Source organism: Ursus maritimus, unplaced genomic scaffold (genome assembly GCF_017311325.1).
Source record: "Ursus maritimus isolate PB19 unplaced genomic scaffold, ASM1731132v1 scaffold_5, whole genome shotgun sequence".
Classification (NCBI taxonomy): Eukaryota; Metazoa; Chordata; class Mammalia; order Carnivora; family Ursidae; genus Ursus; species Ursus maritimus.
In genome coordinates, this window is record NW_024426663.1 from 566,372 (window position 1) to 591,120 (window position 24,749).

Consider the following 24,749-nt stretch of genomic DNA (forward strand, 5'->3'; position numbering starts at 1 on the left):
AACAAAATTATGACTTTTATACCCAAATGCTAACACCAGTGAAGTGATGAATGGGATATTTATTTTAACTCATTTTAAGAAAAACAAAACTCAAAACGCCTTTCTAGGATGAAGTAATGAGCATTATTTCAAAATCCATATAATCATCACCAATTTGTTTATATGAGTAACTAGAAGTAGTGATGGCATACAGTGTTGAAAGAGAAAGTAGATTCCCACATACTTAAATTGGTGTTTGTCGGGATCAGCTGGTTATAGTGAATGACAACTGATCTCTCTCTCTCTCTCTCTCTCTCTCTCTCTCACACACACACACACACACACACACAGAATGAGGAATGTGGTTTACTTAAATATTTTACACAATTTAAAAATTTTACTTCTTTTAATTTACAACTATAATCAATAAATAGAAAACACTTTTCAACAATTATTATTTACTAAGTACTAGTTCTTGACCATCACTAACCCTTACCAGATTATAATATTGTTAAAAGTATTTGATTTCTCCCTTATACATATAAAAATATTTTGTCATAAAAAGAAGAATGCCAAGGTCACATTGGGAGTACAAGGCCAGGATTCTTAACCAATTTTCTTTCTTTAAAACATCCAATAAGCATCAATTACTCTCTGACAATAAATTCTAAGGGTTTACTTGGAAGCCAATTAGAAACTGGAAACAGTACCCAGTTATCCTGGACTATGATTAGCCTCATTTCAAAGCCAGAGCTATTACATAAAAGTAGAGAATATTACATAAGAATGTATCATCTCTATAAATCAGTAGTTCTCGAACAGGGGTGATTTTGACCCTCCCAGAACACTTTGGCAATGTTTTGAAGACATTTTTGGTGGTCGCAACTGTGAGAGGAAGTACTATGGGCATCTACTAGGTAAAGACCAGGGATACTGCTAAACATCCTACAATAAAGAATTATCCAGTCAAGTATGCTGAGGCTGAGAAACTCTAAATATATACACACTACTACTCTTGGATATTAACGTTTCAGGAAGGTAGTATAGAACTGTGGATAAACTGGGCTTTCTAATTCTGGCTCCACCACTTATGAATGAACTGTGTGACCTACCACATTATTTGATTTCTCTTAGCCCCAGCCTTCTCAGTTGCAAAATGGAGAAATTTGCCTAACAAGGTTTCCTCTGTGAAGATTAAATGAAATAATACATGTATAGGATAGCTGGCGTTCAAAGACGTAGTACGATCTTAGTATTATCATTCATAAGTCACTTCAAAAGGCAATGATATTCTAGCTGCCAGTTTTCATGCAACAGTACTGGTGAATATTAGATTTTCTTTATAGGAAGAACTACACATTGATGCTGGACAGACTGGGTTCGAAGTCCATTTTAAATATGCAACAGCTGCCTGAACCTTTTTTGCTTCAGTTTTCTCTTTTAAAAAAGAGAGACAAGAATACCTCACAGTGTTTTTGAGAAGATCAGAGAAAATGTGCACAAACTTCTAGCACAGTTATTAGGATAACAGGGATCCCAATCAGCAGCTATTGTGAGTTATTAAAAGGATTAAGTCTCATATTAACAGTATCGTTGATTATTCTAAATTCCCTTCTTAAATCACATTAGTTATTTCAGTAATGCTTTTCATAAGAGCCATTATATTGTTAAAGTAAAGAAAAAGTAGCTAGAGTATGTTGTGAAACAGTTAATAGAATTATTTAGATTTAACTGAAAATATACTGTTCAGTAATATTAGAATTTCCTCTTTGTCAATGTAATATTAAAGACTCTGGCTTTAAAACAAAAATAAAATAATGATTTTCTTTTTAAACACATCATTCTCAAGTCCTAAAATATTTGCTAATATCTGAGAGACTAAGAAAAATCGCTTATCAGCACGGGGTAACATTCCATTTCAGTAATTTTTCCATCCACTAAAATAAATTTATTAAATACTCATTATGTGTAGGCTCTGTGTTAGATGCCACAAAAGATTTAAAAAGAAAAAAAAAAAAGGTCCCTATTCCTCAAGAGAATTTCATGCAAACTGCAGTGACTCAAAGGAGGCAGACAGACCGCATGGGGAGTTCAGAGGGCACTGGGAATCGGAAAATGTTCTGTAAAGAAGGAAAGCCCAAGCAGAATGCTGAGGGCTGACTCGGATTCTGACGGCCATTTTGCGGTGGGGTCGAGAGGGGAGGTGTGTGCCACCGCAGGCACGACGTGGAGGCAGAAAGTCCCAGGGACGGCTTGGGAAGCAGCAAGTACGCCACTGTGGCTGGAGCTTAGGATACTTGCAGAGAAGTCGAATGAAAGGCTGAGAAAGAATAAAAAACTAGCTAAATTGGCACTTTTTACCATCCTCATTTTTCCTTTGTGCTCTTTTGTATAAAGATGTTTAAGAAGAGGCTGTGGTGATGGAACCAGAATTCTCCTCTAGTTGAACTGAAAAGATGAGTGAAGAATGTTTTAGCAAAGTACTCGTAGTCTTAGTGACCAGAGTTTGAAATCTTCTGTTACCTTGGTTCCCAGATGACTTGTCAACCTTCGAGGAGCAGAGTGTGTGCTACTAGAACTCAAAACACTGGCTGTTTCATGATCCATTCGTGTAGTTGAACCCTAGAAATTAAGCAAAATTATGGATAGTGTAATTTAGATTATAGATAAATACAGCTAACTTCATGTTCAGGTGCACCAAGTGAACGGTCTTTAGGGTAAACAGCTAAATACAGCATTAGAGTGTGGACATTTTAACTGCTCAAAATGAGTATTTTTACCTGTGAACTTAAGTCGATTTTAAAGAAAAACTGAAGAAAAGATTTGTTGCAAAAGACAGTTAAATACAGTGTGGAAATAACCAAACACTGAAGAAATTCTAAGAGTGGTATTTTTTCACAGATCAAAAGACATGAAACCACATTCAGTTAAAGATAAATTTATTGATAGAAAGCTTTATTAATTGATGAAATGCTCTATATTACCACAAAACTAACTTGGAATTCGGTAGAGTCCATGTTCTCTAGGAACTCACAGTATAGAGAGGACTGCTTAAAACTTCATTAGAGAAAGACATGAAAAAATAAATAATTGCACTATGATATGATAAGCACCAGAGTAGAAAAATGTATAAAATACTGTGGGGAAAAAATAACAAAATATTGAAGGAAAACAGGAAGAAACAACTACTTGCTATCAGGAACTATTAAAGGCTGCATAAAACAAGTAACATTTAAGGTGGGCCTTGAGTTCTGGGGTAGGAGACAAATGCGACAGTCTGTATAAAGGTGTAATAATGGAGAGCGCGGAGTGTTTGTTTAATGTGGACAGAACACAAGGTGTATGGTGGGAGATAAAGGCTGGGTTAAGTTATTAAGTGTCTCATGAGTCATTTGAAAGATGCTGCTTTCAAGCTGTGGATGTTGTAGAGCCACCAAACTTTCGGCAGGAGGATGGCACAACCAGAATTCTATCTTTACTTATTTATTGTTTAAATTTTATTTTGTAATTTCTACACCCAATGTGGGGCTTGAATTCACGACCCTGACTGAGACCAAGAGTTGCATGCCCTTCTGACTGAGCCAGTCAGGCACCCCCCAGAATTGCATCTTTTATTATAAGAGTATATAAGACAGGATGGAAAGATCACAGGTGGGAATGCAGGGAAGAGGGTACTTTCAACAGCTGAACAGTCATGAGGCTACAAAGTAAGCAAGTAGGAATAGGGAGTTGGGGATACCCTATATTTAGAGGACAGAATCAACTGGTTTGCTCACTGAATAGACGTGAGCAGAGACACTGGGAACGAAGGACAACCTGGAGGCACTGAGTGTGCATAAATGGGCAGATAGTACAAGAAGTGTGAACACGTGAAATCCAGGAAGAGACAATGGGCTTCCATGTGGGACCTGAGATCACCATTCACTATACTGACATACAGTAAATATGCTCAACGGGCATCTGAAAACACACGATGCAATTCTGATGCAACTCTGGACAGGAGTAGGGGCTACAGATAAATACGTGGGGGACCTATCAAAATACTGGTTATGGCTAAAGCCATTTAATAATAATTAAGAATAATGATTATAAGAATAATATCCAATTAGAAAGCAATATTGGCAGGTATGCTGTTGCAATGCTTAATCTTTCAAAAGGAAAAGCTAGAATATAAACTGAGGGCAGAAACTTTATTCTGTTGACTGCTGTATCCTCAGGACCCAGGGTAGTTTTAAGTTCATACTAGGTATCCACAAAATATTTGTTATGAATGAAAGAGCTAGGAGTAAAATCTGTAAGAATATCTGGGCAGAGGACGACTTTGCTGGTTCTCTCACATATAGATGCTCTGGCTAATTGGAGAAGGGGGTGTGGCAAAGGAGTGTTTTTCCCATAATGGGAAAAACAGGTTTGAAGATTGTGAGTTGTTTATCTCCACTCCGGAGGATACAGTGAGTTGGAATAAGTCAATACCTGGTTGTAATAAGGAGGGTGGATTTGAGGAACCAAGATTCAGGGTAGAGAATAGTCAGGGTTTATTTTTTTTTTAAAGTAAATTCAGGCAAGGGGCCTTTCTTGGTCTACAGGAGAAGGTGAATGACTCCTTATCCTGAAGCAAGAGTACTGTCTTTGAGGATATCTGATCGTTTGTGATAGTCAGGCTGTAAGGCAACCCCAGTGATCCTTGTCTCCTGGCAGTCGTGCCCTTATGTAATGTAATTCCCTCATTTTGAGTATGGGCTAGATTTAGGGACTGGATTCCAGTGAATAGAATGCTGCAGAGGTGATGAGAAGTCACTTTCAAGATAAGGTTACAAAGACCGTGGCTTCCACCGTGTGTACCCTTTCTTGTTCTCTCTGAGGGAAGCCAGCTACTACGTTGTGAACTGCTCTGTGGCCAGATCCAGGTGGCAAGGAACTGGTTTCTCTGGCCAACAGTCGGTGAGGATATGAGGCCTGCCAATAGCCATGTGGGTGAGCTTAGAAGCAGATCTTCTCCTAGTCAAGCCTTAAAATGTCTGTGGTCCCAGCCAACGCCATGACTGTAGCCTCAGGAGAGACCCTGAATCAGAGGCCCTCAACTAGGCTGCAGCAGGATTCCTGACCTACAGAAACAATAATGTTTGCTGTTTTAAGCTGCTACATTTGTTAAGCAGCAACAGATAGCGAACACACTCTTTGAAACAAAAGAGAAACAAGGGGCTAAATTATAAAACAAGGGAAAACCTATTTCTAAAATAAAACATGTTCCTGACATTCATTTCAGTGTAGACATCAAATTATCTTTAAGCTTCAATCCTACTATTTTCCTGTACTGAAAGAAATCAGCTCCTTGATTTTGGGGCACTTCCTCTTCTCCCAATCTATTTAGATAGAAATTCAGATGCATTTATTATAAGGAGATATCAAGAAAATGTTCCTATACCCATACGACCTAGAAGCCTAGAATTTGCGCCCTGAGAATCTTTCCTGGGTCCTTTTATTACGACTAGACCTGTGCCAACATCTTTCAGAGAGACTTAGAGAAATGATATCCCACAAGAAATGGTAACTTCCTAAGAAGTGTTTTCTACTCAACTCATGAGTAAATTCTGAAGAAACTTGAGTGTGATTAACTCTCTCATAAACTCAAGAGCTGTTAAAGCAGTCATGTTGCACATCTCTGGAATTGGCCTTGCTCACTGTTCAAAGGTACAAGTATTCTCTACATCATTCTCAACTCTCAGCCCTAAAGAGTGTGAGACTCCCCTCCCCCCCGTTTTCTTTCCTATCCAACCTTTCTTGGGGAATCCAGATTCCATGCTGCATGAATCCTCAACTTTTCACTTACTGCTTGTGTTACTCCTGGCCTTACCTGAAACCTGGCTCTTAAAAGAAATCCCTTCTGGCTGCAGCTTTTTCTCCTATGAGCCATGTACTTCACAGAGTCAGGAGGCAGTGTAAGTCTATGTTTTCCTCACTCTTTGAATCATTTTCAAACCCTGTAACAGGCCCAAATCTCTTTGGGTTATAATCACCTTTTCCCCCTTTCCCAGTGCTGTCATAATCTCTGACCTCCCAATCACTGTACCCAATCATTACTTTGGCACAAGGTCGCTGACCTCCTTCCACTTCAACTACTGCATCGTTCTGGGTAACTTCAACGTCCGTGCACCTACCCCATTCAAAACCTTGACCCCTCAGTTCTCTGATAACATCTTCAATGACATTTTTCTCCTCTACTCCATTTTAGCCACTGACCTCAATGATTATATCCTGGACGATTTCCATACCCCAAAATGCACCATCTCTAAATAACACATTTTGTTATCCTGTTGCAGCTCTGACAGCCTACGGTAGCAATCTCCTTTAACCCTCCCTAAGAAAGCTTCTTTGAAACGACTGGAATAGCAAGTAACTGGATCTCTCTACATATTCCAGCTTGAATTTCTTGCAGTGTATCGCTTCCAATAATTCTCTTGCTAATTTTCAACAGCTTTACTCTAGGCTTACTCCATCCCACTTGCCTGCAAACACGGTAGTTACAGATGGTCCAACTGTCCACTTTTCTACACCCTGATACGGACTGCTGAGCAGTATCTGAGAAATTTGAGCATGTGAGAAAACAACACAACTCTCCAGGATGCTGTGCATTTAACATTTATGGTCACCAATACATTTGGGCCCTTAGTACTATACCTACAATCTTTGTTTCCCTAGTCAGCTCTCCTTTCTCTCCTTATAGTGGCTATTTTATATATGCCTCCTTTTGTACAAAACTGACTCTCCTTCCTTTACCACAAATAATTTTACCTTCTAATGTATGGAGAAATAGAAGCCATCAGACAAAACTCCCTCACCTTTTTGTTACCAAACCAACAAAATAACCTGCCACCATATCCATCTCCACTTTCTGCTGCTACATCAGGGACACCTCTTCTACCTCTGGCCCATCCCTTCATGTGTGCTCTGGATCCCTTCCCTCTACTGATTCCTTCCCACTGCCATTCAAGCATGCTCAGCTCTTCTATCTTTTTTTTTTCTTTTTTAAGATTTTATTTATTTATTTGACAGAGAGACAGCCAGCGAGAGAGGGAACACAAGCAGGGGGAGCGGGAGAGGAAGAAGCAGGCTCCAAGCGGAGAAGCCTGATGTGGGGCTCGATCCCAGAACGCCGGGATCACGCCCTGAGCCGAAGGCAGACACTTAACGACTGAGCCACCCAGGTGCCCCTCAGCTCTTCTATCTTAAAAAAATAAAACAATCAGCAAATTTTCTCTCAAATCTGTATTCTGCATCAGTTAAAGGCCTGTTCACTTTTTGAGCTAGCTAGAATTACTCTCTTCCACTTTTTTTTTTAAGACTTTAAGTCCTCTCTATATCCAACATGGGGCTCAAACTCACAACCCTGAGACCAAGAGTCGCATGCTCTACTGACTAGGTCCATCAGGCACCCAGTTCTCTCCTACTTTTTAATCTTCCATTTAAGCCTCAACTCACTTCAAAATAATATGATAGTGAAAAAAGCCAATGAAATTGCTCTTGCTAAGATCAACACTGAATTTTTTTTGGTAAAACCCAATGCAGATTTTTTAGTCCTTATGGTGAATAATGTTTACTGTTTCCTCTTTTTTGGAACAATATGATTCCCTTGCTTTAGCATGTTAGCCCAGGTCTTCATCTTCTCACTCTATGATCACGGGGGATGTAAAAATCTTCCATATCTTAAGTTATCACCACATTCTTCACCCTTCCCTTCAATTCCAAACTCAAATATCTAACAGCCTACCTGACATTTCTACTTCAATGTCTCATATTTAACACCTTCAAACTTAACCTTAATTTTAACATTTTTGAAACTAGATTATTTTCCTCCACAAATCTCTCCTCATCTAGAGCTATCAGTGAATTGTATCACCAGCCTCCTAGCTGCCTATGACAAAAACCTGGAAGTCATTCTTGACTTCTTTCCCCTTCCCCCTCTCACTGTTATACCCAACACCAAACCTTACGGATTCTATTTCCTAAACATTCTCAGGTACTCAGATATCCACCTACTAACTGACTCTCTCCAATCTATCAATAGTTCCCTAATCCTCAGGCCACCATCATCTTTCACCTAATTTACCCAATCATTTTTGAGGTGTCATAATAAATTAATTTATAACTTTTTCCAGGACCGACATCATCTTAACGCTAGTTAAGTGCTTCTAATGTGTGTTCCTGTAATACAATGTACTGGCGCTCTCATAATACTTAACACACTTTGTGGAAACTGCTCACCTGTCTTACTTCTAGATTGTAAGTTTCTTAAGGAAAAGATAGCACATACCTAGCTCACACCCATACCCTGGGGTTGAGAACAGTCTTTGCATAAGGCAGACGCTTAGTAAACAGATGCTGAACATTGATGAATGAATTTTGTATTATCTTTCAGGTGAAAGGAGTGGGGGAAAAGGTGAAGTGAAAAATGGGCTGGGGAATACAGAGGTGGGGACAAGATGAATGGCTGGAGGGGACCCTTCCAAGTAACTATAATTTCTTTTAATCAGTACATATTAGAATCAAGCATCTCTTTTTTTCTGCTTTTCCCTTATTCATTCTTTTTTTTTTTTTAAGATTTTTTTTTTTTTAATTTATTCGACAGGATAGAGACAGCCAGCGAGAGAGGGAACACAAGCAGGGGGAGTGGGAGAGGAAGAAGCAGGCTCATAGCGGAGGAGCCCGATGTGGGGCTCGATCTCATAACGCCGGGATCACGCCCTGAGCCGAAGGCAGACGCTTAACTGCTGTGCCACCCAGGCGCCCCTCCCTTATTCATTCTTAAATAACCACTGCCAATAGAGACAGGCACTCCGAAGTTCACTGAGGGGGCCTAGAAGGGCTATGCCTGGTGGCTGCACTCAGTAGAGCTGGGATATAGTAAATTTCAAGTATTTCTCCTGGATGGGAACCCCTCTTCTCTCTTCTCGCTTACTCACTTTAAAAAGTGACTCCAGGGTTTCTATTTCACAGGCAGCAGGAGTCTCTAAGTCAATGTCGAACCTAGCCTGAGGGTGGAAGAGGCAATATACTTTTAGTTCTTTTTTTTAAAGTGAGCTCTACATCCAATGTGGGACTTGAACTTGCAACCCTGAGATCAAGAGTTGCATGCTCTACCAGCTGAGCCAGCCAGGCACCCCCCCGCCCCGATAGTTATATATTTTTAAAACGTGTTATCTTTTGGAAATACAGAGTGAAGTATTTATGGAGGAAATGATGACGATGTTGGATCTTCTTCAAAAATAAAATGGTAGGGCAAATGGAGTAGGGTACATGTGGATTACTATATTATTTTATCTGCCTCTGTATATATTTAAAATTTTCCATAGTAAAAAGTTTTAAAATGCTTATTAGCAGCAAAGTGTTCTCTTATCATTTCATTTCTTTCCCGCTCTTGGCTGAACTTTATCACTACTTACTGGCTATCACTAGAGATCTGGTTCTAAACTTCAAATAGAAAAGCTGAGAACCAATTCATAAATGAATTACACACGTAGTTATATACTAAGCAAGCAGGGATCTGACCTGTATAATTTACTTCCAGCTTTCTCCTTCCATGTAATTTCCAGGGGAGATTAATCACAGATGAAGAAACACTATTTCTAGAAGGGAGGCCGGATATTCTTTCCAACCAACATATATTTACTGTTATCTACTATTTACCAGGGCCTGTGAGGATATGAAAATGGATAAAACTAGATAAAATCTTTGCCCTTCTGGAGCTTACAGTCTAGTGGGGGAAATCAAAATTAATCAAATAATCACACAAATAAATGTAAAACTGCATGGGGCGCCTGGGTGGCGCAGTCGTTAAGCATCTGCCTTCGGCTCAGGCCGTGATCCCGGCGTTCTGGGATCGAGCCCCACGTCAGGCTCCTCTGCTATGAGCCTGCTTCTTCCTCTCCCACTCCCCCTGCTTGTGTTCCCTCTCTCGCTGGCTGCCTGTCTCTGTCAAATAAATAAATAAAACCTTTTAAAAAAAAGTAAAACTGCAAATGTGGTAGTCTTCAAAGGAGAGGAATGTTCTAGGACAGCCTATAACAATGGAACTGGAACTGTTCAAGCCTCTTGAGAAAGTCATGCTTAAGTGCAAAAACATGTGAACTGATGTTAATGGAGTGAAATGGGACGAGAAGAGCACTGTGAAGAAGGGGTACAGATTGTGCACAGCTGCGGAAAGGGAGCCCAATAAATAGAAGGTACTGAAAAGCCAGTGTGGTGAAGTAGTGAGAGCAAAGCGTGACGTAAAGCTGACGAGTTAGGCAGGAGCCAGGTTCTATAGGTCATAATAAAGGGTTATCTTATTCTAAGAACCAAGGGAAGCCATTAAAGGATTTTAAAGACGGTGATTTACTTTTTGCAAAGATCACTCTGGCAGGCGGATGGGGGCAGGAAACCAGGTGATAGAGGGTGTACAATGAACTTGCACGCCGTGTAAGTGCACCAGGATGGGAGCTTTGCTGGATGGTTACAGGAATCTTGGCTACCTGAATCACAGTCCCACAGGTATGTTCACTTGGCTACATCAGGATTCGGAGCAGCTGTAGTATTGTTTTAAACAGTGACCAAAAGTAACCAAATAAATGGCATTAGTAGTATTAATGCCAGTCAAACACCAATTTGGTGGCAAGGTCTATGGCTAATATTGCCAAACGAATGTACTAGTCATGTTCACCGCTGACCCTGCAGAGCTATCAAATTCACCATCTGCAGAATGAATGAATGCTTGCCTCTGATTCACTGTTTTTAACAGATCTCATGCTCATTACAAAAAATTCAAACAATACATAAAAATGTAAATATGAGGGTAAAACAACATAAATCCCAGAACTTGGAGATACCCTTGGTAACAATGTGAACAATATTCCTCCAGACATTTCTCTATGCATGTACACATGTATACATATGAAAGAATACTTGCTTTTTTAAAGAAAAAATGTTATAATTATTTTTTGCAGTTAATAGCATTTATTAATATTCAGCAAGCATTTAAACACTTACTGTGCTAGTTGTCTGGGGTACAATGGTGAGGAATGCCATACAGTTCAGAGCCTACTTTTTTTAAGTAGGCTCTATACCCAGTGTGGAGTCCAACACGGGGCTTGAACTCATGATCCTAAGATCAAGATGTGAGCTGAGATCAAGAGTTGGACACTTAACCAACTGAGCCACCCAGGTGTCCCCAGCTTAAAGGATTTTAAAAGGAAGACAGACAATTAAACCTACAATAAATTGTGCTAAATTCTATGAGAACAGAAAAAGAGAGTACCTGAGAGCACTTTATCAGTTCTAGGGAGGTGGGAACAAGGAGAATGTCCTGGAAGAAGTGCCATTTAAACTGAGGGGGAAGGATGGGTAGAACACATACAAGTGAACTGAAAGAGAGGAGAGTTCCAAGCAGTAAGCGTCATGGGGAAAGCCTGGACATACTCAAGGACCTGAAGAAGCTGAAGTTGAGGGAGTATGAAGAAATGGGGGCAAATCGTCAGAGATACTGCCGAAAGAGCAGGCAACAAAGAATCTAGATTGTATTCTATGGGCAGTAGGGTAGACACTGAAATAAGTGATAATGAATGGTGTTTTGGAAGGATCGCTCTGATTATATTATGAAAAATATACTAGAAAAGGGAAGGCTGAAATAAAAGTTAGATCTCTATATAAGCAGAAACACAATTTATCATTTCTAACATGTGTATGTATGTACCATGTAGGTTCTGTGAGGCCTGGGACTATCTGTCCTCTTCAATTCTCTATCTCCAGAGTACAATACACCATCTAGCACATAATATTTATTAACTTAAAAAATAATTATTAGCTATTAATAAAAATAAGCTATTATGTTTAACGAGTATCTCCTATACACCAAGAACTGTGTTAAGTGCATATCACATTTTTTTTTAACTTTTTTTTTTTAAGATTTTTTTTATTTATTTATTCGACAGAGGTAGAGACAGCCAGCAAGAGAGAGGGAACACAAGCAGGGGGAGTGGGAGAGGAAGAAGCAGGCTCCCAGCAGAGGAGCCTGATGTGGGGCTCGATCCCATAATGCCGGGATCACGCCCTGAGCCGAAGGCAGACGCTTAACCGCTGTGCCACCCAGGCGCCCCAAGTGCATATCACATTTATTTCTCACAACCATACCATCTTATTTTGCTAAAGAACAAACACTAAAGCCCAGAGTTTATACTTGGCCAAGATTAGTCTCTTAGCTAGTTAGCAGGGGAGCAGGATTAATCATGGGTCTGCTGACTCCAGAGCTACTTAACCACTTATCCCACTCAAATGACTAATAATTTAATCAATTACTGATTAATATACATTCAAGTTATTTCCAATTTTTGCTATTATAATAATATGATGAATCTCTTCAAACATTTCTGAACACTCGTCACCTATTACCTCATAGCATTAAATCTTAGATATTACAATGACAAGGCACAGGGCAGGTACAGCTATACATTTAGATACTTATCATAAAATTGCTCTTCAGAAAGGTTGTTCCATTTCATACAACTAAAAGCAGAATATAAGAATGCCTGTCAACCTACCAGTACCAACACTGAGTGTTATTGATCTCTGCTTACCCAGTGGCATCCAAAAAAAAAAAAAAAAAAAATTCTCATTTTGGCTGTGGTTTATATTTACAAATCATTACTAACAAAATTATCACCTTCCCATATGTTTAAAAGCCATTTTATTTTTTCTTTTAGTTCCTGTTCATGTCATGTCATTTGTTTGTTTTAATGATCTTTAGTTAATTTATACTCTTCATGTATTTGGAAATGCAGGTTTTTCCTTATTATAAATATTTATAAATAATGAGATCTTAATTTTTGTTTGTCTTATAATCTTGCCATGATTTTTAGGGTGTACTTAAATTTTACACTTTTATGTGAAGCTACTGATTTTTTCTTTTAAGTTTTCCCATTCACCTCATTATAAAATTATAAAAATCCTACCCACATTTTTCTAATCTTTTTATATTTTTAATAGCTTTCCTTGTGACATTAACTCTAATCTCAGAATTAATTCTGATGTAAAAAAATGTGACAAGGATTCAATTATATTTTAAATGGATAGCCAGCTTACTGGGTAGGTGAGACTTTAAAATACATAATAACTGGAATATGACCCAAAGCATTTATAGTTGGTCTAATCCTAAGTAAATGGTGTTTTCTGTCAAGAGCATGAAACTTTTCTTTCTTTTCTACATATATATATATATAGGAAAACATAAACGTCCCAAATAATTCCCTAAAGGTAGAAAATAATTCAAATATGCTAAATATAATTTCTTTTGCTCAATTTACCATCTTCAACTGAAGAGTTTTCCCCAGTTTAATGCTAACTAGTAATCCTAAAATGAAATATCTTTTTTTAACTTAGTAAAATAAATTTAAATACTTAAATATGAGACATTTTTTAAAATATTTTTTTAAAAAAGATTTTATTTATTTATTTGACAGAGAGAGAGAGTGAGCGAGTGCACAAGTAGGCAGAGTGGCGGCAGAGGGGGAGGCAGGCTCCCCGCTGGGCATGAGTCGGATGCGGGACTCGATCCCAGGGCCCTGGGATCATGACCTGAGCCCAAGGCAGACGCTTAACAGACTGAGCTATCTAGGTGCCCCTTAAATATGAGACATTTTAAGCTTTAAATTTTAATCCACGCTCTTTAAAAAAAATATTATCAAAAATAACCTACAGATACTACAGGAATATTTTATATCAACAGTGGGGAAATTATCTTTAAAAACAGTGAAATTCTATTTTAAAAAATCACTCATTTACAACATAAAAATATCCATTGAAAAAAATGTGGAGAAGACCAAACAACCCGAACAAAATTCTGTCATATTATGATGCATTCTGATAAAACTCTAATAGGAAATTAATGGCAGAAAAACAAGATAACAGTGCTACATTAAAAAAAAAATCAAGTTGATTTCCACAATTTTGCTAAAAATGATGTGATAATGGTTAAACATGACTGGGCTATGTCTCTTTTTAGGAGGATTTGTATCATTTTTTTTCAATTATAAAACTTGGATTTCTAGATTTATGCAACCTTGAACCACAACAGAAAACAAGAATTATAACAAAGTCCTTATCACTTTTAAAAACAAAAACGTCTTTGCAAAGAATGCCTTAGAGAAAGAGCAAATCTGTTCAATGTAAGCAATAAGAACTAGGTCAAATTATATATAACAGAAATGAAGTTTAGTATTTATTTTTCAAAAAAACCCTCTACTCATGCTAATCATTTTAGGCTAAAACAGAAATACATAATTAAAGCTATAAAATATACTAAGAAATTTTGAAAGCATTATTGTTAGATGTAATAAAGAAAAATGACAGCATTTTGGCAATGAATTCTTCTGGAGATACTATTCAGGACTAAGGAAATCAGTGAGATTTACAGATTATTCTGAGGACTATCTTACTCCATATTCCTTTAAAAAATATTTAAATAGCTAATTAAAAAGAAAACCAATAAAATAATTTATTTACCTGACCACCACCAGAAGTTGCCATGTTGATTTCTGCCACTCCTTGACCTTCACTCTGCCGCTCAGCTTCATGTGAGCCGGCTTCATGCTTGCTCTGAGATGACCTCTGTTAATATGGAGTTAACATCATTACATACAAAAACGGTGAATGCTTTCTTAGCCCACAGCTTTTTTTTCTTTCCTGCATTAAAGCTTTGAATGCATCAATTATACCGGTTTACAAAACCATGGAACTGCACTTTATACTTCATAACCTCCAGCATGGTTGGCAGTTAACTATTTCAGTAAGAGGAAAGTGACGTGTGTCCCTTGAGCATTAGAGCCGCACAAGACAAAGGATTTTCTGAGACTCACAGAAACACCATCCTCCACCAGCTGTGCTCACATCACTATCAGGGATATAACCCAACTAGAACAAATAATTGTCTCTTCCACAAGGTCACATGGTTCTGGCATTTAATGGAGCTGCAAATGTAACAAACTATTACCTAAGCTTACAAATACATTCTGTATATTTATACATAGAATATATATACATCTTCTGCTAATGAAAGTCATGAAATCAATAACCTCTTAGATTTTGATATGAATAATACCAAAAACCTTTTCTAATGTAACCACCATCTGTTATATGAAATGAAAATGACAGATTATATCCAGTAAAAGCAGTCGTTTCAGGATAGATTATATCCAGTATAAAGCAATCACTCTGTAAAAATATCACTGCAGAATCAAAGAAGTAAAATAATTTTTCCATTATCTTTTATAGAAGCACAAATGTGCTTGCTTGCTCTAGGAAAATGATACTCAAAAATAAAAATTACACTTTAAAAAACTTGACATATTTAATAGTGGATAATTATATTACAAAATGGCTTCCACTGGAACTTCCCTTAAACATCAAGCTTTCCTCGACCATTTAAAATCTGACTTAAAAGTTAATTTACATGCAGTATTTCCATCAATAAACTAGTTAAGTTATATATAGGCAAAAATGAGGTAGTAGCTCCAATAATTCAGAAAGAGAAGAAAAAATAGTATCATCTGAAAATCACACTATAAAATTCAACAAATGCAATAAAAGTAGAGACATTATAAAGTCAATCAAGAGACAAAATGAATAAAAAACCCACTAAAAACACAAAAATTTGACACTAACATAATTAAAGATGTCAAGGTAAAAGTGCTGACCGAGCATCTGCTATGTTAGTTACCTGCACGAGGTGCCGCACAATACAGTGCTGGCGAAACAAGACACTGTTCTACAAAGTCCTCAAGCTTACAGCTCATCAGGGATACTATCAAATAATGAGAGAACTAACAATAAAGTTAACACTTTGACAAGCACACTGAAAAAAAGAGTACAAGGTGCTGTGAGAATAAATAAGAAGAAAGATATCACATGGCCTAACAGTTTGGGAAAGAGCCATCTCAGGAAGTGCTGTATGAACTGAGATCTAAAGAATAGGAGTTCTGGGAAAAGGGACAGAATTAGGGGAAGGTTTCAGGCAAAGAGATCATATGCAAAGGACCTGGGGCAGAAGGGGGGGCAGTTTGTTCTAGTACATCAGAAAAGTCATGGTGCAGAGAGTAGAAAAAAGATGGTAAAAAAAAAAACAACTTACTGATTTTGTTGAATTTTAGTGTGATTCTCATGTATCGCTTCTGCCCTCACATAACCAATACTAGACCATTAATGGGAAAAGTTAATGTAAATTGATTTTTTAAGGTCAAATTTTAATTTTAAATGGTCTAAGTAGGTAGGAAACATAGAGGAGACCAGTTTGGAAGGTAACGTATTAATTTAAGTGTGAGATGATGGTAACTGACACCAGGCAAGCAGTGACAGGGATAAAAGCAGCAGGAACAGAGAGGTAAATCTGAAGGACTTGATATTACTGGATATGGACTAGAAGAAGAGATCTGGTGTCAAGAATTATTCTTGTATTTCTTAGCTCACACAAATGAATAATGATGGTGTCACTTGCAGAGAAGGTAATACTAAGGGAGTGAGGGGTTTGTTTGTTTGTTTGTTTGTTTTTTTGGAGGAGGTGGCATGGTAAGAAGGACTTAGGAGGAAAGGTCATTAATTATGTTTTGAATATGTTGGCTTTAAGGTGTCTTCGAGACATCTAAGTGGAGATGCAGAGAAGGCACATAGGTTTAGGAGTCTGGAACTCAGGGCTAGAAAAATGAATTTGAGAGCCAATACTGTGTAAGAGGTAAGTGAAGCTATAAGCATAAATGAGATGGTCTAAGGGAAAGATAATACAGATAAAGGAAATAAAGACTTAAGGAATGCATACAATTAATGTCCAGAAAAAAGAACTTGGGCCTATAAAAGCCAAAGAGGTGGGGAAAAAGCCAAGAAAATGTTGCCATAAATACCAAGAGAAGAATATTTCAAGCAATAGGAAGTGTTCAATAATGCAGAAAATGTCAAGATGAAGACTGAAAATATCAATTTAATTAGTAATATAGAAGTCACTGATGGAAGTAGAGACTAGCTAGACTGATGTGTCTTAAGAGTGAATGGTGGGGAGGAAATACAGACTTGGGAGCCTAGAAACACCTGTGCAGTGGAGAAATGGGAAAAGACAATGAAGGAAGTAAGGGGACAGATGAAGGAAGGTAGCTGCAGGGAGAGGAAGAATTGAGGAAGGTTATCTTATATTTTAAAGATAAGAGTAGAGTATGTTTAAATGTCAATGCAAAGGTGCCACAGAAGATAAATATGTGAGAGAAAAGAGATAAGAGTAAGAAGTTCCAGAAAAGGCAGGAGTTGAAAATCCAAAGCGCAGGCAAGAAGGCAGAACACCTCCTGACGGGAAGGACTGGCGGTTCTGATGACAGGTACTATTTGCTCTATGGAGGACGTGGAATTATGGAGGGAGATTAGTAAAGTCATTTCCAAGAGAAGGAGAATGGGGGGGGAGTCCACAGAAACACAGTAGTCCTGAAGGGTTACCAGACCCATCTGATCATGGGCTGATGAATATGATAAAGTCTAATGTTTACTATGCCCTGATCACTTGGTATCTATGGATTTATTTAATCCTCATACCAACTCTTGAGGTAGGGATTAATATTATCACCACTTTACAGATAAAGAAACTGAGGCACAGAGAAGATAAGCATCTGGCTTTAGGTCACCTTCCTAGTAAATGACAGAGTCAGAGCTGGGATCACAAGCCTGACTCCAGGGCCCAAACTAATATTTAACACTTACTCTATTTTCTTTCCTCCTTCTTCTTTCGTTTTGTTACTTACTTCCCTTTATTCTTTGACTGATAGGCTACAGGCCTGCCTGCACTCTTGACCACTGTCCAAAGAGACTGCTAACATTGAGGGCAAAGAAACCGCTGCTCATTTCCTATGAAGGAATAATCCTAACTAGCATCCTCATTTCCAGAGTTGCTGGACAACTTCCCCAAAGTTTTCTACCCTAGGGCTGAAAAAAATTAAAAAAAAAAAAAATTGTTGAGATATTTGCATACCACAACATTCACCCACTTTAAGTGTATAATTTTTTATAAGCATAGCAAGCATCACCATAACCCAGCTTTAGAACATTTTTATCATTCTAATAGGATCCCTTGTGCTCATTTATAGTTAATCCTCATTCCCACCCACAGCCCTGGCTTAACTACTTTCTGTCTTTATAAATTTAACTTTTCTAGACATTTCTTATAAATGAAATATGTGGATTTACATGTCTGGTTTCTTTTACTTAGCATCTTTTTGAGCTTGATCCATGTTGCAGTATGTGTCACCAATTTGTTCCTTTTCACTGCAGAACAGTATTCTGTTGTAAAGATATACCACCCCGTGCTTAATCATTCACCAGCTGATACACATTTGCATTGTTTCTACTTTGGGGGCTACTGTGAATAATACTGCTATGAACATTCAGGTTAAAGTCTTTGTGTGAACATATGTTTTCATTTCTCTTGGATAAGTACCTTGAAGTGGAATTGCTGGATCACATGACTCTATGTTTGATATTTTAAGTAACTGCCAAAATGTTTTCCGAGTGGCTATACATTTACATTCTCAAGAGCAATGTATGATGGCTTCTATTTATCCACATCCTTGCCAATGCTTATTATCTGTTTTTATGATTATAGCCATCCTAATGGGTATAAAGTGGTATCTCACTGTGGTTTTGATTTGCATTTCCTGAATGACTAACGATGGTGAGCATATTTTCATGTGCTTACCAGCCATTCCTGTACGTTTTCTGGTGAAATATCTATTCAAATCTTTTGCCCATTTTTAAATTGAGCTATCTCCTTACAAATAGTTATAAAAGTACTTTGCATAGGATTTTTTTTTTTTTTGCATAGGATTTTAATAAATATTTCTCACCGGCTATCTATTTTTTTTAACGATTTATTTTCTTATTTATTTGAGAGAGAGAACAAGACAGAGAATCTTCAAGCAGACTCTCTGCAGAGAATGGAGCCCGACATGGGGCTCGATCTTAGGACCTGAGCCAAAATGAAGTCAGATGCTCAACCGACTGAGCCACCTGGCTCTCTCACTGGCTTTTTTCTAGAGATTTTACAACCACACTACAATTCTCCTCACAGCTCCCATCTTTTTGATCTCCCCAAATGTATTTGCTTGTCGATAAATAATCCACCTTTTCTTTTTTTTTTTTTTTTAAAGCTTTTATTTACTTATTTGACAGAGATAGACATAGCCAGCGAGAGAGGGAACACAAGCAGGGGGAGTGGGAGAGGAAGAAGCAGGCTCCCAGCAGAGCAGGGAACCTGATATGGGGGCTCGATCCCAGAATGCCGGGATCACGCCCTGAGCCGAAGGCAGACGCTTAATGACTAAGCCACCCAGGCGCCCCTAATCCACCTTTTCTGAAAACATATACAAGAAAGTGGTAGAACTGGTTGCTTTTTGTAATTTTTGATATTTGAATCATGCGCAATAATTACATCACTTGAATTATGTACTGCATCTAGACCCCAAACCAGAGTTGTCAACAGGTAGGACAAAGACAGGGCTATATGCAATACACTTCATGGTGGAGAAATTATTTGACAGATCTCTTTTCTTTTCTACACTGTATATGAACTAAATTATGAGTGTCCAAGCCGTGGTTTTCTCCATTTTCCAGATTCTCCCACTTATCTATATTAGCCAAACAACAATGATGGAATAAAGAAACTTTAAAAAGCAAATAAAAAAAAAAAGGTTTGGTTCTTTCTTAAATGTGACATGGCACCTTCCTTTAATCCACAGTCACTGAACTAGTAGACTAAATGTAACCACTGGAGGCTATGACTGATACAATCATTTTCATAACAAAAGAAAGCAAGAAGAGACTGGATCACAACAGTGGACAGTTGGCCCCAGATTCAATGGTATGAATAAAAGTTTTGAACAAATTCAAAACACATGAACAAGTCTCCAACCTGCAAAATACTTATAACCATGCTGGAAAATAAGGGTGGCAATTAACAACTGACAATTTCTTAGGGCTTTCCAGAGGCCAGAAAGTTGGTAAACTTTGGAAATACCAGTAGGGAATATGTTATAGTGGGAAAATGATAACAAAAAGCTAGGTAGTAATATTAATAGCAAACAACATGAAATTCAAGGTGAAGAGTATTATATGCAATACACAGAGCTATTTCATACAAATAAAAGAGTCAATCAACCAGAAAAAAATAAATGCATATATTCATGCCAAAATATAAAAGAATCTGTTAGATACAGACAAAAAATAATAATCAGTATGTAAGAAAGAGGAAAAAACTGTAACTAAAGAAATGAGAAAAACAGCACAGCAAAACCTCAGAGCAGAGAATATAAAAGAGAAAATATAAAATGTAGTGCTGTTCAATAAAAACAAAAGTCTGCCTATTTCAAAATAGTGTTAAAAAAAGGGTATTATAGTAAGTTTAGTCAAGGGGGAAGAAAAGATCAACTACACTGGAAAGCCAAAGGGGTGGCAACAACCAAAATACTGCCAAACAATAATACCAGTGAGACTGAAAAAGGAGCAGAGATACTGTTCTTTTTACCCCCCCCCCCCAGTCCTTAAGAGTCAACATTGCAAACTGGATACGTATTTCTTATATTACAAATACCTAGTTTGTATTGGTTTAAGACAGCCAAGTTAAACTGCTTTTAGGAATATGACTTCATAGCACTTGTACTTAAAATGCCCACTTAGCCAATACATGTTTCTGCATATTTCAAATTCAGATGTACTAAAACCAAAGTTAAGAGTCAGGCATAGAGGGGCGCCTGGGTGGCACAGCGGTTAAGCGCCTGCCTTCGGCTCAGGGCGTGATCCCGGCGTTATGGGATCGAGCCCCACATCAGGCTACTCTGCTGTGAGCCTGCTTCTTCCTCTCCCACTCCCCCTGCTTGTGTTCCCTCTCTCGCTGGCTATATCTGTTAAATAAATAAATAAAATCTTTAAAAAAAAAAAAAAAAGAGTCAGGCATAGAGGAAAACAACCAACCAGGTGACTAGAAGGTTGGAACTTTGGGCCAGACTGACCTCCAGGGTGGAGCAAGAGAGGGGGCTGGAAATTGAGGTCAATCATATAGCCACCTGTTTAATCAAGCATGCCTCCATAATGAAACCCCAATAAAACTCTGGACACTGAAGCTCAGTGGAGCTTCCTGGCTGATGAACATACTGATGTGCTGGGAGAATGACACGTTGAGATTCTAGGAGAGTGCGGAAGCTGCGCATCCTTTATCCCTCACTTTCCCCAGATCTTGCCCTATAGAGGCCTCCTCGTTTGGCAGTCCCTGATCTGTATCCTCTATAATAAAACTCTAATTGTACATGTAGCATCTCCAGTGAGTTCTGAGTCACTCCAGTGAATTACTGAACCTAGGGGGGCGTGGTAGGCCCCTACTTTGTAGTCAGTTGGGCGCAAGTATGGGTGGCTTGGGAAGGTAGTCTTGTGAAAGACTCTGCCACTAACCTGTAAGGCTATGTTAACTCCAGGTAGTTAAGCGTCAGAATCGAATTGTACTAGAATATACCCACTTAGGATAGAATTTACCGCAAGCTGTTTAAAGTGTGGGTGGCTTGGGGACACCTGACACTTTTAGCTGGTGTCTGAAGTGAGGGCAGTCTTGTGAATGACTTTATCCTTTAATGTGGGGTCTGCACTCCGGGTACTTGTGTCAGAACTGAAAGGAATTACATATGGCACACCCAGTAGTGTCAGAGAACAGGTGTTAGAATATAGCTGGAAATAATTTTCTTTCAGAAATTTCAAGAGATTGGTATTCTACTTCAGAGCTTCCAGTGTTGCTGTTTTTATATAGCTAGAGACATTTTTGGTTTTTGGGTTTTTGTTTTTTTTTGTTTTTTGTTTTTTTAAAGATTTTATTTATTTATTTGACAGAGAGAGAGACAGCCAGCGAGAGAGGGCACACAAGCAGGGGGAGTGGGAGAGGAAGAAGCAGGCTCTTAGCAGAGGAGCCTGATGTGGGGCTCGATCCCATAACGTCAGGATCACGCCCTGAGCCGAGGGCAGACGCTTAACCGCTGTGCCACCCAGGCGCCTCTGTTTTTTTGTTTTTTGCTTGTTTTCCTCTCCTTCTCTAGAATGTCTTAGGACTTTCTTTTTATTCCTAGTGAAATGAAATTGTACCATGATGTGCCTGCTGTGGGATTTTTTTTCATCTGTGGTACTGGATACTGAAGAGACCATTTTATTTGGAAAACTATGTCCTTGAATTCCAGGGTATTTTATTTCTGTGATAATTTCCTCTCTCTAGTTCCTCCATTCTCATTCTGGAACTCCTTTTTATTTGGATAGTGAACCCTCCAGGAATGCTTCTCTGATTTTCTCATCTGTTTTCCATCTCCTATCTTTCTATTTTCTGAGAGATTTATCTTCTAACCTTTCTGAATTTTCATTTCTGCTACCACCACACTTTTAATTCCCAAGAACTCTTTCTTGAATTCTCTGAATGTTCCTTTTGCGTACCATCGTTTCCTACCACCATGGACGCATTCTCTTTTATCTGAGAATATTAATGTTAGTTATAGGTTTTAAAGTGTTCTCTCAAGGGGCGCCTGGGTGGCTCAGTCGTTAAGCGTCTGCCTTCAGCTCAGGGCGTGATCCCGGCGTTCTGGGATCGAGCCCCGCGTCAGGCTCCTGCGCTGGGAGCCTGCTTCTTCCTCTCCCACTCCCCCTGCTTGTGTTCCCTCTCTCGCTGGCTATCTCTGTCAAATAAATAAATAAAATCTTTAAAATAAATAAATAAATAAAGTGTTCTCTCTGCATACTATCTTTTGCCATTACATCTTTCTTTTTGGGAACTTACTTAAAACGTTTGGTAGTCTTTAGCTGTCCATCCCTATTTCAGAATGGGCTACCTATGAAAAGGTTAAGTGACACTATGCATGAGGGATGAAGACTGGCAACTATAGCTATTCTAACGGATGGTCCAGCTGGGTTGCTTTACTGGGGAATCCTCTAATGTCAGTACCTTTAGGTCTGTTTTCTTGGGTTGGCCACATTTCTTAGAAAAGCTGTTTCTAGGAACTTGCCTGTATTATAAGCCTGGATGCCAGTGAGGGTTCTGGCATTCCGTAAGTAAATTTTCACTTATTTCAGTTTTTAGAAGGATACCCCACCTTCAGTTACACTAAGGTTACCCCTACCTGAAGACCCTTTCTTTTACCCTTTCTAGAATAAGTCACTCATCTTTTGCTGGGGTTAGAAAGAAGTCAACCCACTACTAAGAGTTTAAGACAGCCTCTGGAGTCTCCACCTGCTTCTGAACAAATTTTCAAACATCCTCTAAGATTTTAGATACTTTTTTTAACCCTCACATCCACAGGTACCTATTTTGGAACGTTTAGGACTCCACAGTATAAAATGAGTTGCTTCATGACTTCTTACTGCTGACTTAGGGGTTAATTCACTATCTACTAAAACTGTACATTTATTTACTGGCTTTCCAGCTTCCCCAATTTTACTGTTACCTCCCCTGTCTTCGTGCCTTTTTCATTTTATCCTTTTACTGTAATTTTATTTTATTTTTTTCATAATAGTTTATTTTTTAAAATTTAATATACTGTAATTTTAATGAGGACTGTGGCGCAAGCATAAATGAATTTGTATGATCAGTTTTAATCATGAATTACATACAGGTAATAGCTTATTTACTAGTTGGTAATACCCAAATTAAGTTAGTTATCTGATTATATGTAATCTGATGACTGAAGTAAAGTATCTGTATTTACGGCTCTATAAATTTTAATTGAGTAGGAGTTATTAAAAGATCAACATAGTCAAGGTTTTTGATAATTCACTTAATTTCATGAAAAAACTTATGAAGTGTCTCAATTCTTTAGAAGAACATCTATATTTCAATGATGCCGCATTAATTAGACATATTTTCTTAGAAAACTATATTTATATCTGTAAACAAACAAAAAAACCAATTTACTAACCTCTGCTTCTGTTGCTTGGGACTGTAAAAGCTGTCGTATACGAAGTATGTCCTTCTCTATTTGTTGAATTCTGGTTACTCTTCGCTAAAAGAAAGTAAGTGACCAAATTAGATCTAATTTTACTAAAAACATTAGTATAAATAGTCATACTATTGCTATCATTTCACAGCTCAGGGTTATGCTAAGTCATTCTAATACAAGAAGTTAGATATGTATACATATATTCACACACTGATGACACAGTGCGGCAGTTCAATTTTTTAATACATCTAATTTTATATAATAGAGTTGTTTAGGAAAATTGTACAAATATAAGTCATATATCAAACTGCATGATGCATGTGGTAAAAAAAATTGGTATTTTAATTATTCTCAAAAGCAGTTCAACAAAGAGAAAATTACACTTAAATTTGATCTTTACACTAACCCAGATGCCAGTATGATGTCACAGATTTATACAAAGCATGGTGTATGTGTAAAGAGAAGGAGCATCTGATTTGTTTCAGTAGACACAAGGGTTTAAACATAGCATTAACCCGTTCAAGAGTTATTCCTATTACAAGACATTAGTGCCTTTCAAACATAGCTTTCCCAAAAATACCTCCTGCAGCTCAACATTATTTTTGCTCCCAACACTAGGATCACAGTGACGTTAGGGCCTTGCTTTCCCACTACCCTAAGACCATGAAGTGAACACAAAGCACCTACTACAGATGAACACCGTGGAACTGAAACAATGTGGGAAAGTATTTTTACAAAAAGCTACATTTGCGGGCACCTGGGTGG

The 24,749-nt window shown here is 38.1% G+C and overlaps 1 protein-coding gene across 2 annotated transcripts in view; it reads right to left on the bottom strand.

Annotated features, from left to right (window-relative positions):
* Positions 1–24,749, bottom strand: part of APC (APC regulator of WNT signaling pathway) — a 125,115-nt gene that overhangs the window by 23,050 nt on the left and 77,316 nt on the right. For both annotated transcript variants that reach the window (XM_040621974.1, XM_040621975.1), the window contains exons 6-8: positions 23,964–24,047; positions 14,509–14,613; positions 2,503–2,601 (exon numbers count right to left, since the gene is read on the bottom strand). In XM_040621974.1, the coding sequence (XP_040477908.1) occupies positions 2,503–2,601; positions 14,509–14,613; positions 23,964–24,047 (288 nt within the window). The remainder of the gene's footprint in view (positions 1–2,502; positions 2,602–14,508; positions 14,614–23,963; positions 24,048–24,749) is intronic.